Source organism: Schistocerca americana, chromosome 7 (assembly GCF_021461395.2).
Source record: "Schistocerca americana isolate TAMUIC-IGC-003095 chromosome 7, iqSchAmer2.1, whole genome shotgun sequence".
Classification (NCBI taxonomy): domain Eukaryota; kingdom Metazoa; phylum Arthropoda; class Insecta; order Orthoptera; family Acrididae; genus Schistocerca; species Schistocerca americana.
This window is the reverse complement of record NC_060125.1, coordinates 233,213,316-233,232,106: the sequence shown is the minus strand read 5'-3', so window position 1 is coordinate 233,232,106 and position 18,791 is coordinate 233,213,316. Positions and strand designations below refer to the sequence as shown.

Below are 18,791 nucleotides of genomic sequence, written 5' to 3'. Positions count from 1 at the left end.
TTCAATAAGTAGCTTGAATCCTACAATTTCAACACCATGGAGAAAACTGTATCATTATATTCATGCTTATCTTACACACTTTGCCTTTCAGTTCTGTAATTGATGTGTACAAATGTTTAATTATTCTGTGAGGTTGGTTAATGTACAGGCACAGTAGCATTTTCCTAGTTTGCTGTCTGTTTCAGCATGGAGTAAGAGAAGATTTTTAGCCTTGTCTCTGCATTTAAGCAGTTGTTCCTTCTGCAATTCACACATGATTGGAATGGGAGGGAAGCCTTTGTGTGGTAGCATGCTAAGTATCCTTTACCTTGCACTTTACAGTCTTTGCAGAATATGTATGTATTGGCGATCTCTTAGATACCATCAGTTATGATATTTAAATTCCCCAATTTTTAATGGCATTGGGCATTAGTAAGTGTTTTCTGGGATATATGTTAGAATTTGTAATTACTGATTTTGTCCCTGGTGAGGGGTTCCAGATGTATAGAAAAGCCACACAAATATAGCTTGAAACTATGCCGTATCAATCATGCAAGTTCTACCAAATGCTCATGCTGAAGAACACATTGTCAACATTTCCTCCCTGACAGCTGTAATGAGGCTTGGTGTCAAAATAAATGTTCCATACAGAGTAGAAATTATGAAAAATTCACTGACATATCTTTGAAGGTATGGTGTTGATTGTGCAATGGAAGGATAAAAGATGTGTATTTATTGTCAAAGGGCATAAGGCAACATTCAGAGGAAACGGTTAAAGCATGATGCAATTCTACTAAAGTCATTTCAAATAACGTTGTTAATTCACACAAGGAAGAGAAGGGTGAGGTAGGAGGAGGCCTGGAACACTGGATGACACTGAAAATAGATGAAATTATCAGCAAATTAAGAAAGAGGCACAGGACAAAATCAGATGAAATACAGGGAGATGACATCTGAGGTCAACACCTGAAATATAATGTGTTTCAGTATGCAGCAGGAAAGTGGGCATGGAACCTACTTATGAGCACAACAAATTCAGTTTTTGCAGAGTTTTTAACACAAAAGTAACATGCACTTAGATAAAAAAAGAACACAAGTAATTTATATGAACTGAAAAAAAATCTCATACAACAAACAAAATTTGGTCCTCAAAGGTCCATTTCAAGACAGCAATCTCTCTTTCAAAGAGAAAGGCACTGTTCATAGAGGATGCATCTCAAAAGGGAAAATTATTTTTAGGGTATACAAACAAGTTAAATCAGCACATTTGAATTTTGTAAGCAAGGCTTTGTATCACAGAATCAGGTGACTGCTGTCCATTACACAATACTTCTTCCAGCAAAAAAGCCATTGTTGGTAACTGAATTTTGGCTCACCCCCTTTATCTCTACATTTAACTTCTGGTGACTAATGCAACTTGCGAAGTCAAAGCTGAATTTTAATGTGAAATTTTATATCTATTCTTTTTCAAGTTTTAGTTACTGAGGAAGTGGATTATACAGTAAGCAGGATGTACATACAGTAAGTAAGGATGTACATACAAACATTTAGAACTGTTTGATTAAAATGCTGATATATGAGCAAAGGAGAGGAAGATGTTGAAAATGAAGTTATTTTATTCTCCTAAACTGAAATGTGCACTTTGGAGTGGGGAAAATGAAAACCATGTGCCAGACAGACATGCCCCCAGATACTTGTCTTCCACAGGTGACACAGTCATCTGAGCAAGTAATTTGTAATTACTCAAAGTTCCAAACTTTCAGTGCCTCTATCTCATTTTTACAAACCCCAAAGTGAGTGTGTTGCATACTGGTTTCCCAAGTTGAAAAACTTGTTTGAAGTGCTATTTCTTAAGCAAAATTTTCTCTCTGCAATATATGTGCAGGAACACTTAGGTGGAGTTTGCAGAAATATCGAGAATATACTGGCTGAATGAAGCTTTCACTTGTCTATGAGCCATATTTGGATAATAGATCTGTATTTTGAGTTCTGATTTGGTGCTCAATTTTAATCTGCCACAAATGATTATTTTATTCTTATTCAGCTATTTCACACAGATACGGCAAAATACTACAAACATACTGCATGGCTTAGTATATTTGCACTGAGATAACCTTTAACCCATTTTATGTAATAAAACCAATAACATATTGACTCAGTTTGACACACTGTCAAGAAATGTAACTTAATTGAAGCAAAAAAAAAAATCTATTTATCAATTTAGATAAAAAGTTAAATGACTTCTTAATATATAACTACAACGTAAAAGAAAGAGAGAAATTGTTATTAACAGATTGTCAGGTACTCAGAACATATAAATGAGACTAATTTTGACAGAAACCATTTTACTGAATTTCTAGAAATGGAAGACAAACATACATTTTTCTAAATGTACATTGACATCAGTCTATGGCTTATCTTTAAAAATGATCACTGATAAAAATGTACTGCTTGCAAGAGGATGCACTTCCAAGAGCTGCAGAATGCCATGCAGTGCAATAAGGCAGTTCTGCTCAAATTACAGTCATTTTATTAAATTGAAATGTGTATCACTAATTAGACACAATAAATATCTCACTTTGTACACAGGTCTCCTACATACATTAATTTATCAACTGGTAACCGTATGAATTTGTTTTTAATTAATAAGTGTAAAAAACATATGCAGCACTACAATAGAATAAAGAACTAAAATAATTGTTCAGTATAACTAATATAGTAGAGGCAAGTAAATAAAAGATAGACTAAAGAGAAATTGCGAGAGAATTACTTTCGATAGTTGTAACAAACTGATTAAATAAGGATTCACCAAAAATTTTCAAATAAACAGATTCAAATAAGAAATGACTATGATTTGTTATCACTATTTCACTCATAAAAAGTCAAAGAATATGCTACAACTACTAAACAATTTGCAGAAGTAACTTAATGACTGATGGCCCACTAATCAATAGTGATATATTACAAACTTTGATATATACTTATTACAAAGATACTGATATTACATTTAACAACATTTAAAAAATTAAGGCAAGGTGTGGAAAAAAATGGAAGCTGACAAGAAATGTGATTTCATGTTCTAGAATCTGTTGACACTGAGCACAGTTAAAACTTAACTAATGCCCAGGTTTTATTATACTTCACCAACAAAACCAACTTACTGGGTCAATGAAAGGGAAAGCATGCCATATGAGTAGAATACGTGAACATCACAGAGACATAAATGGAAGAAATGCTCAGCAAGGAGGAGAGGAACAATAGTACATTACACCACAAACATCTACTGGAGGAAATAGAACAACAAATGTTGAATCATTCCGGAGAAGATAAGCAGTGATTTCTTCTCTTGCCTGAAGTAAAGAACTATTTATAACCATAATGTAAAAGAAGGCTATTCTCAATGAAGCAGTTAAGAAGTATGTCCAACTTATATCCAAACACCTTATCTTGCTTTCACATTATAATTAGTGGGCATGACACAAAAAATATGCTAGGGAATAAGATTTATTACAACTGGTTGACTGAATGTTTCCAAGAACTACTCTATTTTAGCTACAACACTGACAGAAAAGTATACAAACACAAAGAAGAACAAAAATCAGAACAAAGAAATTTTTGTAAGTTCATGGCTTACAAAAATCAAAATTAAATATTTAAGTAAAACATTCACCTTTCTCAGTTCCACTACCAGTCACACTGGTATTCAGAAAATATAATATGTTACAGATGCCCTAATTTTATCTTCTGATGAATCCCCTGGAAAAAAACTATATGTGATTACTTTTAAGCGGCATTTTTATGCCATGCTATATCATGGATGAATTGAGAATGCTCAATAATTGTATCACACTGTGACAATTCCTTTATAGCAATACCTCACACCTGATATAATGTACAGATATGGTAGGGAGAAATTCAACACAACCTAAAAAATTCCTTAGATATTGGTTCTTTTACACAGACAGACATTCCTAACGTCTAAGTCATGCTTTTTGTAGAATTTATTTCATGCTGAAACAGAACCAACAGTACTCATATCCAAACTAACAAAATTAACAACTATATTCCAGAACAGCAGGAACTCTGTGGATTACACATAAAAACTGCAAACTTTTGCAGAGATCCACTTACCCTAAAAACAATCACATTGTCTCCATCACATTCCACAAAATCCTGGAAGTGACACACAAATATCCATCATGTGGAAAACCACCAATATGTGCACCATGTTTAGCAAAATGCGTAATTTTAAATTTAAAGATCTTTTCATCAAACACCATTTATGTCTGTCATTTACCTAACAATGAACACATTCGTACACAATATCCCATTAGCTGTATAGTAAACAAATTATTTGTTGTTTTCTCCATTTTCTGAGCACTTTATGTACAACTGGTGGCAGTGGAATTAGCACACATAGCCCTTGGATGTATTTACAATAAAACAATAATTTGTGCATAGCTGCTTTTTAAGACTGTATACGGATGAAACAATGTTTCTCTGAAAGCATGTCTCGAGACAAAATAAACACAATTTTCCATTACTGGACAGCAGTCAACACATTAAATACACATTTGTAATATATTTGTACAAAAGCAAAAATCCACAAATAGCAAGCACAAAAGGACAACAGTTCACTTTCAAATGAGTTGTGTAAAATATAGCTGTAAATATCCTCCTGCAGGGGAGTGCAAGCAGTTCTAGACACACAGTCTGTAATGTACTATGTACAGAAGTTACTGTTTCCCTGTTTTTGTGAACCACTGGCTGCTGTCAGCAAGTGTCATCATCTTCACATACATCAAGGAAAACATCAAATGCTTCACGGTTGCAATTGCCATCGGAATTGAAGACATATTTATGGAACGTGCCATCCAAGCACACAGCTGAAACATTTGGTAGTGAGCATCATTAACATCACAAAACAGCAAATAAACACTAAAACTTTGATTAATACTGCACACAATTGCAAAAAAAATAATTTTGTTCTGTCTGTTTAACTTTTTACATCTACTTAACAGCCTGGACTGTGTTTAAGGAATGTGTGTCAGTTATCAAATTCTTCCCCTGAGCTTCAAATATTCTAGTATGTTCAATATTTTATGACGTTCAAAAGCAATTATTACACTTCCAGTTAAAAGGGTCATTCTTAAAACACAGTCACAGGAAAAAGACTGAGCAATACAGGGAAACTACTTAATGAGAGTGTAAGCCTAAAAAGCACACCATGGGAGGAAAAGTTACTAGCATTTGCAGTAATACATTTGTAAGAAGCCAATACCAGTCTTCTCCCACGTCACTAGTTTCGGGGCCATGGTCAGAAAAGGCATTTTCAAAGTTAAAACATATCTTGTTATGTCATTGGAGTGTGCTAGTAAAAAGAAATGTTTCTGTAAGGGGGCTGGAGTGGCAGGATGGGGGAGACATGAGAGGCTGGTTGGGTGTAGGAGGGTCCAGCCATGAAAAGGGAACTGTGGGGAGGGGGGACCAGAAACAGAGCTTTAATAGTGACCATTCTCAAGTGGGATGACAAAATATATCCTCCAATAAAACTTTTTTTTCCATTCATTCATTTATATTCAATTTATTTGTTTCAACTAAGCATGCATCACACACTTGTGCTGAGTGATGTTAAGAGAGTCTTCTATTAGTAACTCCAACATACTTAGTGCTACCAATATCACAATGTTTGCAGATGACACAAGTATAGTGACAGCCAGCAATACCTCCACTGACGTACAGTTAAATACCAACCAAGCACTTGAAAATGCTCTGAACTGGTTCATGGCAAATTCTCTAGCAATAAACCTCAGCAAAACAAATTACATGCAGTTCCAATCCAGTTACATAAGCCCAGAAGAGATTAACATTGCACACGAGAACCAACAGTTACAGAGTGTTCAGTGCACAAAGTTCCTAGGCGTTCACATAGATAACCGGCTCAACTGGGAATTCCACATACAGCAAACACTAATAAAGCTTAGCTCAGCAACATTTGCCATCCGAATAATCTCCAAAATTGGAGACATCAACGTATCAAGGTCTGCATATTTTGGCGACTTTCATTCAGTGATGTGCTATGGAATAATCTTTTGGGGCAACTCACCACTTTCAAAAACAATTTTTGTAAGCCAGAAAAAAGTAGTCCAAATTATATGTAGTGTCCCTCCAAGAACCTCATGTCGAAATCTTTTTAAACAGTTAGGTATATTAACCACTAACTCACAATATCTCCTCTCACTCATGGCTTTCACTCTTCTCAATTCCTCTGAATATGAAACAAATGAGGCATACCTTCATTATAACACCAGATGGAAAGGTGATATGCACTGTGAACGGAAAAATCTCTCTCTGGTACAAAAAGGGGTTAAGTACACAAGTACAAAAACCTTTAACGCACTCCCGAGTAATATAAAGTTTCTAAAAGAAAAGAAAATGCTATTAAAAAAAAAGCTAAAGGAATTCCTACTGGAAAAATGTTTCTACTCTTTAGATGAATTCTTCAACAGAGATAAATAATTTGAGTAGTAATTCAGATTATTTCCTTTGTCATTGCTATCTGTATTGTTTTTTTATCACTATTGTATTTTTTATATTGTATTGTGTTGTTTATTATCTTGATTATATTAGTGTATTGTACCAGCTTTGAATCATTCATCCATCATGTGTAATATACCAGTATGTATGTATTGTATGATATCTATATTGTATCTGCTTTGACTCGTTCCACATCCATGCGTAATCACGCATTACTGGATCTATGGAATATGTATCTCAAATAAAATAAAATAGTATCATAGCTTTCTACAACTGTTTCATTTAGATTAATATTAGCCACACAATGTAAGAACTTAGTAGTATGTTTAGAACATTGCTCTAAAAATATGGTAACAACTCTGTTGTAAGCACACTGGACAAAAACTTAGTCACCAACAGGTGACATCACGAAAAAATCGTGTGACTCTCAACACTGCTCCTTGATAATGGCCTCAGTTCAAAGAGGATAGTATTTCTTCAGGTACGCCTTGTCGAGCCAAGCCCATTGGTGATTAAGATCTCATAGGCCTATCAAACCGTGTGGGTACTATGTGCTGCATTTGACCTGCTTTTCTAATTAATCCCGGACATTTTCTACAGGATTTAGCAGGGTGTGATAGGATGCCAGAGTGTTCGCCAAGCTAGGGACATGTGCACACAGCTCTGTGAAGATGGCTGCTGTCATCTTGCAAGATAAGATTATTCACAGCATATTCGTCACAAAGATGTAGAATATTGAAATAAATATCCTGGTTCATGTTCACAGTAATCTGAATGAATGCGCCCAGGCCATGGTATGACAGCCATCCCAAAGTTACCATCCAGTTTCCATGCCGTTTTGCCAATTAAGAATGTGCAGCTTTATGTGCTACTGCAAGTGGCTGAATCCAGTTCCCATCACAATGTTCACTCAGAAACTGGTCAAGATGGACACGCATTCACTGAGGTATTGATTCCTGTCAGGTTTGAAACCAAGGTGTGACACTCTTCTCTGGTCCCTGTCTGTTATGATCTTTTTACGACCACTGCTGAGTGAGCAGTACACCATTCCTTACAAGAATGTTGGAAAGTACACCTTGATTCACTACTATTGCTGCTTTTGCCATGTTATCACATATCAAAATCAACCCGTCTAACTGTGCTGATCGCACACAACTGACTAGCACATTCATCTCACTTCACAGCAATTACTCACGTCTGGAGTGAACAGTCACAGACTACCTAGGACCAGTTCTAAATCATCTACAGTTCCCAGAAGACACCAGGGTGCTTTTTCTAAAGTGAGGGGGAGACTAATATTTTGTTCAGTGAGCTGACTATGAAAATGTTCCGCAAAATTAAAACACTAAAGTCGATTACAATACTTGCTAGGTGAACAGTGAACACTATGCTTGTTTTATAGCAGAAATAGGAACTAAGTACGAGGTATGTTCAGAAAGTACATGTACTCATGTACTAGATCTTCTTCTTCTTCTTCTTCTTCTTCTTCTTCTTCTAAGAAAAAGTGTGTGTAACATAAAATTACAGGATGTTGATAAACTTGTCGACTATTTCTTCACAGGATCACCATCCTCTCCTGTGCATGTCTTGAGTCCTGGCACAATCATCTTTATGCCCTCCTCAAAGTACTCTCCCACCTGCTCCTATCCCACTTCAGAGCCCCTTTCTGCACCCGCTCATTGGTTGAAAATTTAGTTCCACTTGTGTGCACCTTAAGGGAGGAGAAAAGATAATGATTTGAAGGCAGCAAGTTAGAGGAATAAGGCAGGTGGTTCAAAGCTTCAGTGCCGCGTATAAAATTGTGGTGTCACCGCCAGCCACCACACTTGCTAGGTGGTAGTTTTAAATCGGCCGCGGTCCATTAGTACATGTCGGACCCGCGTGTCGCCACTGTCAGTGATCGCAGACCGAGCGCCACCACAAGGCAGGTCTCGAGATACGGACTAGCACTCGCCCCAGTTGTACGGACGACTTTGCTAGCGACTACACGGACGAAGCATCGCTCATTAGCCGAGCAGCTAGTTAGCATAGCCTTCAGCTAAGTCAATGGCTACGACCTAGCAAGGCGCCATTAGCATTACATTGCATTTATCTAGAGAGAGTCTCACTTGTACCATCAAGAACGCTGTATACAAATGATGGATTAAAGTTAAGTATTCCAGCAGCTACGTACTTTTCCTTATAGCATTCATTACGTATCCTGTTTCAGACCTCACGCCACCCTGCGTGAGTTAGCGCGTGCATCTTGGCCGCCTCTTTCTATTAGTGTACGGAGTGTTGGCAAGTCTGCTGACACTACAAAAATTATTCCACACCTGTGATGCTGGAGCGCAACTGTACGGCACACCACAGAAATCGCAAGACACTAGCACCGCAGAGGCCTCCACTCTCGGATGTGCACGCAGCCTCTCTGTAGTGCACTCTAGCCGATGGCTTACAGAGTCAGGCACAGCCAGCCTCATGCTCAGTTGTATGTTGACATTCAGCCTATGCTCCTCAGACTAGTAATGCAGCCACTCCATGGCAAGTATTTTCCTGCACCAGTATTCTTGAAGCAATAAAGAGTTGTGTTTGTTGTTATCTGTGTGTTCTTTTAGTTAAAACACACTGGCAACGAGTAGGGTTGTTTTTCTCGCGATTTGTTGTGTGGTTGCTTTTTGCATTTTGTTGGGACATTTTTCTTGTTGCGACATGGAAGCTCAGCTTAAAATGTTGGGGCAACAACAGACCAAACACTGTATGGTCACGCAACAGGCTGTGCCGCCACTGCCCTCCCCCCCTTTGTCTCCAGCTATGTTTACTCCTCTGCTTCCATCGTATGATGAGGCAATGGAAGATTGTGCATTATTTTTGTAAGGGATTTCTCCCATCTTGTATCAGGTATTGCGGCAGTTAACCCTATTGCAGGGACCTTCTTCATTTCCTTTTGACAATTTATGCTTATTTTTATGTTCCTACGATTGCCACCACATACGCATCATGGCCACTAGTGTTGAATTCTACCAATGCAAGAAACAGGCCCATCAGTCTAATTGTGCCTGGGACACAGCTCTCCACAGCTTTAGTCACAATTGCTGTATTCTCATGTCCAAATCAAAAGAGTTGTACACGGATGTCACGGTTCGTGAAGTCATCATCAGCTCCACCACATTTAAGAAAGTCTGACGATGGGCACCCTTCCCTTGACCAGGTGTTGTCACATCCATTGCCCAGTTGTATCAGGTCTTGCATTCTGCTAGTCAACAGCTGTAAGCATGGTGCGATGTCACTGTGGTGCAGGGTGGTCTGGCTGCATTCACTGTGACTGGGGAGGACAGCATAGTGGTGCTGCAAGCTGGCGGGTCCGGCGGCTTCCACGCAGCACCTAAACGAGAGTTCCAGCTGCTGCCTCCTGTTGGCCTTTTCTAGTCTCACCACTTCCCGAATGATGATGAGGACAACACAAACACCCAGTCCTCAGGCAGAGAAAATCCCAAACTCTAGCCTTCTGCTCCCAAGTCCAGGCAAAACTGGACCGACTCACTTGTCTCTCATCTATGGTTCCCAGTCCCCTCCTCTAAAATATGGCCCACACCCCTTGCTATCATTGTGAAACCCTCTGGCAAACTGTGATTTTGTGGTGATTTTTAAAGTCACTGTGAATTCATGGTCCACGATTGACACACACCCACTGTCATGTTCGGAAGAGCTGTTCACACACTTAGCAGGGGGTTAGTTCTTCTCCAAACTCGATCTTTCCAAATCGTATCACCAGCCACCCTTGGATGAGTAGTCAAACTGTATCAACGTTCTTAATACGCCTTTCAGCTTGTATCAATACCAATGGTCAATGTTTGATATGGCAAGTGCCCCCACAATTTTTCAACACTATCTGGAACAGGTCATATCCACTATTCCACCCCGTTTCAACTTCTTGGACGACACTGTCGTTACCAGGCATGATATGAGCCACCACCTGCACAATCTCTGGGCTCTTTTCGAAAATCTTTAGGCTGTGGGTCTGCATAGCAAAGTCTAAAATGATCCAACTCTCTCCTGAGTATCTGTGCCACACCATATCACAACAGGGCACCCAACCCTTGGTGAATCTGGTCAAGGCCATTATGGATCTGTCACATCCCTTGTCATTGTACAAAACTGCCAATTACCACTGGTGTCCACTGTTGCGTACCTTCTCTATCTCCTCCTCTGCAAGGGTGCTTCCTTTGTTCGGTCTCCAGCATGCAACTAGGCCTTTTCCACGCTCAAGGAGCACCTCAGGTTGGCACCACGTTTAGCTACTTTTGATCCTAACAAACCACTGGTTTTGCGTATGGAAACCTCACAGTTCTTGTCAATCGGAATGCAAACAACTCGGAGCAGCCACTGGCTTTTGCATCGAAAACTCTCAGTCCAGCACAAGTTCACTACTCTCAGGTCGAGGAGGCGGCCCTGGCAATTGGGTATGCGGTCACAAAATTTCACACGTTCTTGTATGGCACCAAATTTGAACTCATTACAGACCACAAGCCTTTAGTTTCACTATTCAGTACATCTGTCTGGATCCCCAATAAAGTGGCCCACCGGTTGCAGCAGAGGGTCTCATTCCTCTCCAAATACTGCTACAACATCCATTTGTGCCCCACAGGGTGCCATGCCAACTTAGGCATCTTATTCAGACTGCTCCCGTCGGTCCGGACCGAGAGTTTGGTTGAGAGGAGCTTGTGTATTTTCATTTGGTTGTCGCCTCTCACCAAGTCATCACTAGTACCCAGGTCACCAAGGCCACAGCGTCTGACCCTGTCCTGAAGCAGGTCATCCACCTCACCCAGAAGGTTTGGCTGTCTTGTCCTCTGGGCCAAACATCCGATCTGCTTCATTACTACTTTGTCTTGCATCAACATCTCTCGGTCTTTGAGGGGCTCCTCCTCCTCTCCATGGATGACACAGCTCCCAAGGTGATCACTCCCAGGATATTGTGGTGGGAGGTCTTACAGCTGTGCCACGAGGGTCATTGGGGTGTTTCCCGCACCAAAGCCTTGACTCACACATATGTGTACTGGCCAGGCATTGACTGGGAACTGGAGTATTTGGTTACTGTGAGTCCCCAGTGTGCTAGTCAACAGGTGGTTCAGATGGCTTCGTTTTCCCCGCAGTCTCCATCAAAAAAGCCCTGGAAATGCGCTCATGTGGATTTTGCAAGTCTATTTCTGACTGTGTTCTGGCTGATTGTCATTGACATGTTCTCCATACACGGTTCAATGTTCTTCACCAGTACTATAGTTACTATTCTGTCTCTTTCTAATTTTTTTTTCTGTTGAAAATCTCATGGCTACTACCATTTCGATAATGGACTTCAGTTCCTGTCCCGTGCATATCATGATTTCTGCATGCAATCGGGCATTCGCCATGTTCACTACCCTCCCTTCCACCTCCAATCTAACAGGCAAGGTGACTGCATGGTTCACACCTTCAAGACCAAAAGAGGAAGTATCTGCAGGACTTTACTGCTTAGGAGGCATTACTGTTTTTTCTGATGGCCTACTGGACAACCGCTATTGGTTCCCGTACCCCTGGCAAGCATCTCCACAGGTGCCAACTGTGGACGCTGCTCCATCTCCTCCATTTGGATTCTTGCTCATCATCATTGTGTTCACCTGTGCCACACTTTCCGCCAGGTATGGCAGTCTGGGCTCGTGGTTTTGGTCGGCATACCTGCTGGTTACTGGCGACCATCACGTGTCTGAATGGCCGCCTTGTCTACACTCTCGGGAGAGGAGACCAGGAGGTACAGCACCATCAAAATCACCTCTGCGTCCAGGTGGGCACCCACCCACCCATTCCTGCCACACCACTGCCTTTGCCAGTGCATTGGTTGCTGGTTGGCGTCTATTCAATAGTGTTCTAGCCTCAATTTCTACTTGTGTCAGTTCTATTCGATGAGCCTTCAACAACACAGCCACTGTCAGCAGCTCTGGTGACCCTCCAGCTGGTAGACACGCCTCCTGCTATTTCAATGTATCCTGTCGTGGAGCTGCCTCCAACTCCCCCGTCACCACCGGATGCCACTATGAATCCTGGCTTAGAATGCCTGTTACCAGTCCTGTCAGCTCATACTCCCATCCCACAGGGGGGTATGTGGGCATTCCTCAAGTCCAGTTGCACCCATATTCCAAGTTCTCTACTGACTGGGAATTGCTGTTCCATCTCACCTGTCGGGCCTCCATGGACATGGGTACCATCTCCAATCGTGACCATCCATTCCTTGCCCAGGAATAAGCAATGCCCCACCCCCAAGGGGGGAGGAATGCAGTGACCCATGTCAGATTCACACTAGTGATTTGGTCACGCAGCTGTACAGCACGCCACAAAAATTGCAAGGTGCTAGCCCTGGCAGAGGCCTCCACTCTCGGATGTGCATGCAGCCTCTCCACAGTGCACTCTACCAGCCGACTGACAGCTTACCGTATTTACTCGAATCTAAGCTGCACTCGAATCTAAGCCGCACTCGAATCTAAGCCGCACCTGAAAAATGAGACTCGAAATCAAGGAAAAAAAATTTTCCCGAAACTAAGCCTCACCTGAAATTTGAGACTCGAAATTCAAGGGGAGAGAAAAGTTTTAGGCCGCACCTCCAAATCAAAACAAAGTTGGTCTATTGTAATATGAGACACAATTTAGGTAGAATAAATGACGATACAGCTACAGTAGTTTGGTTCGGGTCGTAAGCTTAGCAATTAAGCTTTAGCAGGTAGCCATTGCTATGCGTCAGGCGTGCTTCATCTGGTTTGAATCGGTTGCTTATTTTTCTTTGATGTGATAAGTGCCGTTCTCTTTGTTATAGGTGTTTACGTCACTCTAGGCTCAAAATGCATTATTGTACTGTGTCATGCATTGTTTGTCGCATTCTGATAATAAGTGTTTACGACCTGTCGCCGCTCGCGGCATGGCTTGCTTTTGTGTATGCTACCACCGCTTACAATAAAGAAAAGAGAGGAATTGTCTCATCAGCGAAACAATTGCAAGAGACTGCTATTTGTTGTTACTTACACTGCTGCTTTCTTTGATAATGGTCAACTAGAACCAAATGATAGACTGCGTATGATAGATGTTCTGAACGAGAGTTTAGCTAAAATTTTTCTCCGTTTGAAAATCTTTGCAGACACCTCTTTTGTACACTACATTCTGCACAGAAATTAGAGTCATCTTAGATTTAAAAATGAAGTCAATTGCCGTGCTTCATTTCTGATTGTATCACTATTAGGCATAAGAATAATACGAATATAAACATGACATGATATGTATATTCTCCTGCATTTGCTGCTGCCTCACACTAGTTTCGTAGGTTATTAGGCAGACAGGATTTAAATGAGATAGCAGCAAACACGAAAGAATACATGGCAAAATGTTTATATTCGTATTATTCTTATGTTGAAGAGAATACTGCATGTGATTCGCAATTCATAAAAGATCCTATTAGCAACCATCTCTTCTCACAGGTAGGAAAAAATTCAGAGCGCAGAGTTGGCCATATTGACAAACATCCCAAATAGTCATGCCAGTCGAATTTTCGTAGTACATTGAAATGCTGCTATATTCGAAGATGAGCAACACGGCATTTGTATTTACTTCGTTGGATAATGTATGAAAATGCAGTGGTCGAAACTCGGGGCGGAGAAAAAAAGCTCGTCTTACACCCTTTTTTTTTTAAATTTATTTACTGACGCAGAGGTTTTGGCGCCAGTATTTATCTTTGTGTCTGCAAAGCATGCCTGTGTAGCGCTACATGTATTCGATGGCAGAAGATAGTTGTGGCGGCACCTACCAACATTTTTCAGAACTGCCACTTACTTTGCACTTGATTCCAAGCCGCAGGCAGTTTTTTGGATTACAAAAAGTGCGGCTTAGATTCGAGTAAATACGGTACACTGTCTGGCCCAGCCAGCTTCACTCTCAGTCGTATGCTGAAATCCAGCCTAAGTATGTCAGACCAGTAAAGCACCCACTTCATGGCACAGTAATCACAAGGTAAAGAAACACACACTGTTACCTTGCAGTGCAAGCAAAAACACAGTGCAAGAATAAAAAATGATCATGAAAAGTGATCACGAAAAATACTTTCATGGTAAGCCACAACTTGCTGCCAACATCATTAATTTTACCTACAATGAGAACAACAAAGTTCCAACAGAGAAGTTGATAGGAAATGCAAACAAATGGTGGAAATTGAAACCTGAGTAGGTCAATGTGTGCAAATTGCGGAAGGATGGACACAATGTCAACTGGGGTGGTATTGAAGTACCTAACCCAAAGCAAAAGAAATAAAATGTGCACAACAAATATTTCACTGATGATATATTAGACAATTTTTTTGGGATTATGACTAATACAAAGTAAACTGTTCCTGCAAAAACTTCACAGTTTATGTCACACAAGACAGGACTCAAGGACAGCAAAGAAACCCAGAGAAAACTGTTGCACCTATGGGATTTGATTTTAAAAGGTGTCTGAATAAACGCGTCATGATTTATTTTTCATACACACCACACTGTGAATAAATGTTGAAAAGTACAGTGTCTGACAAGTATTGTCAAAAACCAGTGTCATGCAATTTTTGACTGCTATCAATGTAGAATTTCATTCTGTGGTCATTTTTCCTTTATGAATATAACATGAAAACTTCAGTCTATCAAACAGAAATGAACAGAAAAAATTAAAAATATACAGTGACAAGGAAAGCCAAACTTCTGGCATTAATTAAGGGACACAAACCTTCTCATCTTTACTACACTGACAATATTTTGCAAGAAAATGGTTCCCTACCTACTTCTGTTGTGTCATCTAGACTTGAATCCTACAGAATTTGTCTGTAACCTTGTAAAGAATGAGAGCCACACCCTTAATACATCAAGCATATCATTCTCTAACCCAAATAAACAAAAGCTCAAGCTTTTGCTGCTAATACACGTATATTGTTTGTGCCTGGTGCAATCCTTTCAATGTAACATTAATGCAGTGAACTGCAGCATGTCAATTTTGCTGCTTTTATATTCAAGAAACTTTTCACTTTGCCTCATAAGGCTGGGAGAACTGCCTTCCAGGTATTGGTTGCCTAGATTCTAATCCATGACCTCGGCATAACCAGTAGACCACAAAACAGCCAAAACAGTGTGTGATGACTACTGGAGGAAAGATACTGGCCTGAGCTGCTGGATTTGGTGGTCGAGTACGTGTGAGTTGTGCTTGCTTGTGTGTGAGAATGGTGAGTATTTTTCTATTTTTCTTTTGTTGATGAAGGCTGTGGCCAAAAGCTTTGCATAAGTGTCTCAACTGTGCCGGTCTGCAACTTAACATATCTTCTTTATGATAAATAGCAATCTGCCTTTTCCTACATTGCTTATATGTTTTTTCCTGTTCTTTTTCAAAATGGATATTTCATTCAATGACATGTAAAAACGTGTAGCATGTGACAGCACTCCACGTGCATGAGTACTTCAGTTTATATTATTGCTACAACCCCAGTCTGCTTCTCAGGTGTAAACGCGACAGTGGTACCACCATGACCAAGTAACCAGTTTGTTTTGCTAAGTTATAATTTGCTCTGGGTTATCAATAAAGTTGTAAAGACTGGTGGGACACACAAACATTCAAGCAATACCTGGAGAAGAAGTTGTTAAGTATTCTAATAACATACCAATACCAGCACTTGTGAACATGTTTTTACAATTTACAGGACTATTATCCTACAGAGACAATACACCATTTAACAATTTTTGCACATTTCCATACAGCGCTACTTACCTACAACAGATGTACGTGATCCAAAGGCACAGATACAGGCACATTCAGGGGGTACTGTGAAATTGGCGAGTGCCCACTGTGATTCTACGTAATTACCGAGGAAGCCCATTTTGGAGAAACTGTCCATTAAAATAAACAACACTTATATTAGTATTTTTTTCAGTTGGATACAAATTGCTTCTCTTATTAAACATTGTAATTCAGAATGAATCTTACTTAACAATGTTCTACATCAACCCTTTATTACATGACAACTTTTGGTTTACTGTACCATACCCTTGGCCATCTGGCAGAAACTGGCTCAGGAAAACTAAACTTAACTACATAATTTTTCTACCAATCACACTCCTATTTTCAACAGTGAAAAATCCAAGATGGAATTTAACAATATCATGAGCAGAGTTGCTGAGTTGCAGGTAGGAACAACAAAAAGGACTGTCACAAATAAATAAAGTTTTTTGGCCAGTAAGGCCTTCATCAAAAACACACACACACACACACACACACACACACACACACACACACACACAGCTGCAGCGTGGTTTCAGTTGCCTGAGACTGCAGTTCTGCATGTGAGTTTCGTTTGCGTGTGTGTGTGTGTGTGTGTTTTTAATAAAGGCCTTACCGGCCAAAAGCTTTATTTATTTGTGACAGTATTTTTGTTGTGTTTATCTGTGACTCAGCATCTCTGCTATATGGTGAGTGGCAACTTTCCTTTTCATAATATTGTTACACTCGTATTTTAGTTATATTGTAAAGTCCTGGGTGGGCCCCTTGTCTGGTTGAGGTTTATTAGTTATATCTCTACCATATGGAACAAGAGCCAATATACCATATCCTTCATGGAAGCCTCAGTAATTTGTCTCTTGCACTGTCCGAAGTTTCTCTTGAAAGGTTCCCAGATGTAGGATTGGATCATATTGTCCACACTGATAATATTTCCATGAGGCAGCTGCTCATTAACCAAGGTGAAACTATGGCTAGCTGTCGCGGCTCACCAGTTTATACACTGGTTCAATAGAAAAAAAGATGGCACTGAGAGGTGAAGCTGTAATGTCATCGCTTGGGACATTGACACCTAGAACCCTGTCAGAGAAGTGAGCTAGCAGGCCCCGCATGCACAGTGCAGGAGAGGTAGACTCTTAATGAATGTGCACGGGCAACGTGCCCAACTCGAATGTCTTGGTTTTGATTCTCCTTCAGTGTCATTCCACAGAATTTGTCTGTCTTCGGTCGATGATTCCTTAGTGCCATAAATGCTTATGTAAATGCTTTGTTGAGTTGAAAATCTGTGTGTGCATGTTAATTAAGTTATTAGCTGTATGTATTTCAACTGCTTCAACCAGCACAACTCAAGAGAATTCAGAAGGAACGGAGAACTCAATTAGGATGTTTTTCTTGCCTTCTGTTGGCAGTGTGTCCTTAAAATCAACAGCATCTTAGTGCAAATAATGCTGGGTTCCATAATAGATGATCTAGGTCTAAGAAGACCAGAAATAAATATGATCCCATGTCAGTGTGGAAAACGATACATTGGCCAGACACATTGCTCTGTTAAAGGCAAATGCAAGCAACACAGATGTCACAGAAGACTAGGTAAACTAGAAAAATCTGCTGTATTAATACAGGACATGGCATTAATACAGAGAGAAAGAGCCTTGCCCACCTCCATGTACTGGGACCACATCATTAATGAAGCACTCAAAATATTTACAGGTAACAAGTTAATTAACAGGAACAGATTTTCAACTCAAAAAAGCATGTAAAAATATATTCAGTGAGATAACACTGATGGGAAATCGAAGCCAGGACATCTAAGTCAAGCATCAACACCTCGCCTGTGTGAATAGCTAGGGTCCATGGCTTACAGCTGAATCTTCCCGTGCCACACGAGAGATCCATGATTCGATTTTCAGACATGGGATCTGAAAGTCAATGTCCTCTACGATGACATTATAGTTTCATCTCTTGGTGCCTACACTTTTCAAGTAAAGCAGTGAATAAATTGGTGAGCAACAACTGCTAGTCACAGTTGCACTGGAAGAAAACTGGGTCCTGCCTCTTGGAAATATTATGTAGTTTCTTCTATGATATATCTGCACATGCACCTGATTCTGTCCATTCTCAGGACTTCTTGAACTATATTTTATCAAGCCCTGAAATGAAAAATATCAATCTGAAAGTAGTATTCCACCATGCATCCATTCTATGTAATATCCTGGTCCATGCTTATGTCACACCAAATCCCAACTCCTTGGCATATGGATCAAGCGTATGTGGAAGTTTCGCATATATATGGAATTCCCCTCTTCTTCTTAAAATCCGCAAATACACGTGGTTTCTTTCTTCAGCACAGGAAGGCAAACCTAAAGTTAATTTTTTGAAATGCTCAGCTTCTGAGAGTTCCTTCGAAAAAATATTTATACGTACATTCAGGTTGTGTGCCCAGCAAACATTTCCAAAAAAACAAGACCAGCCAATCGTTTTGCAACATC

General features: G+C 40.1%; 1 protein-coding gene across 1 annotated transcript in view; it reads right to left on the bottom strand.

Moving 5' to 3' along the window:
• Window positions 1–2,385: 2,385 nt before the first annotated feature.
• Window positions 2,386–18,791, bottom strand: part of LOC124622137 (WD repeat domain phosphoinositide-interacting protein 4-like) — a 40,533-nt gene continuing 24,127 nt past the window's right edge. The window contains exons 7-8 of the mRNA XM_047147762.1: window positions 16,297–16,415; window positions 2,386–4,865 (exon numbers count right to left, since the gene is read on the bottom strand). Of these exons, the coding sequence (XP_047003718.1) occupies window positions 4,753–4,865; window positions 16,297–16,415 (232 nt within the window). The 3' untranslated portion in view covers window positions 2,386–4,752. The remainder of the gene's footprint in view (window positions 4,866–16,296; window positions 16,416–18,791) is intronic.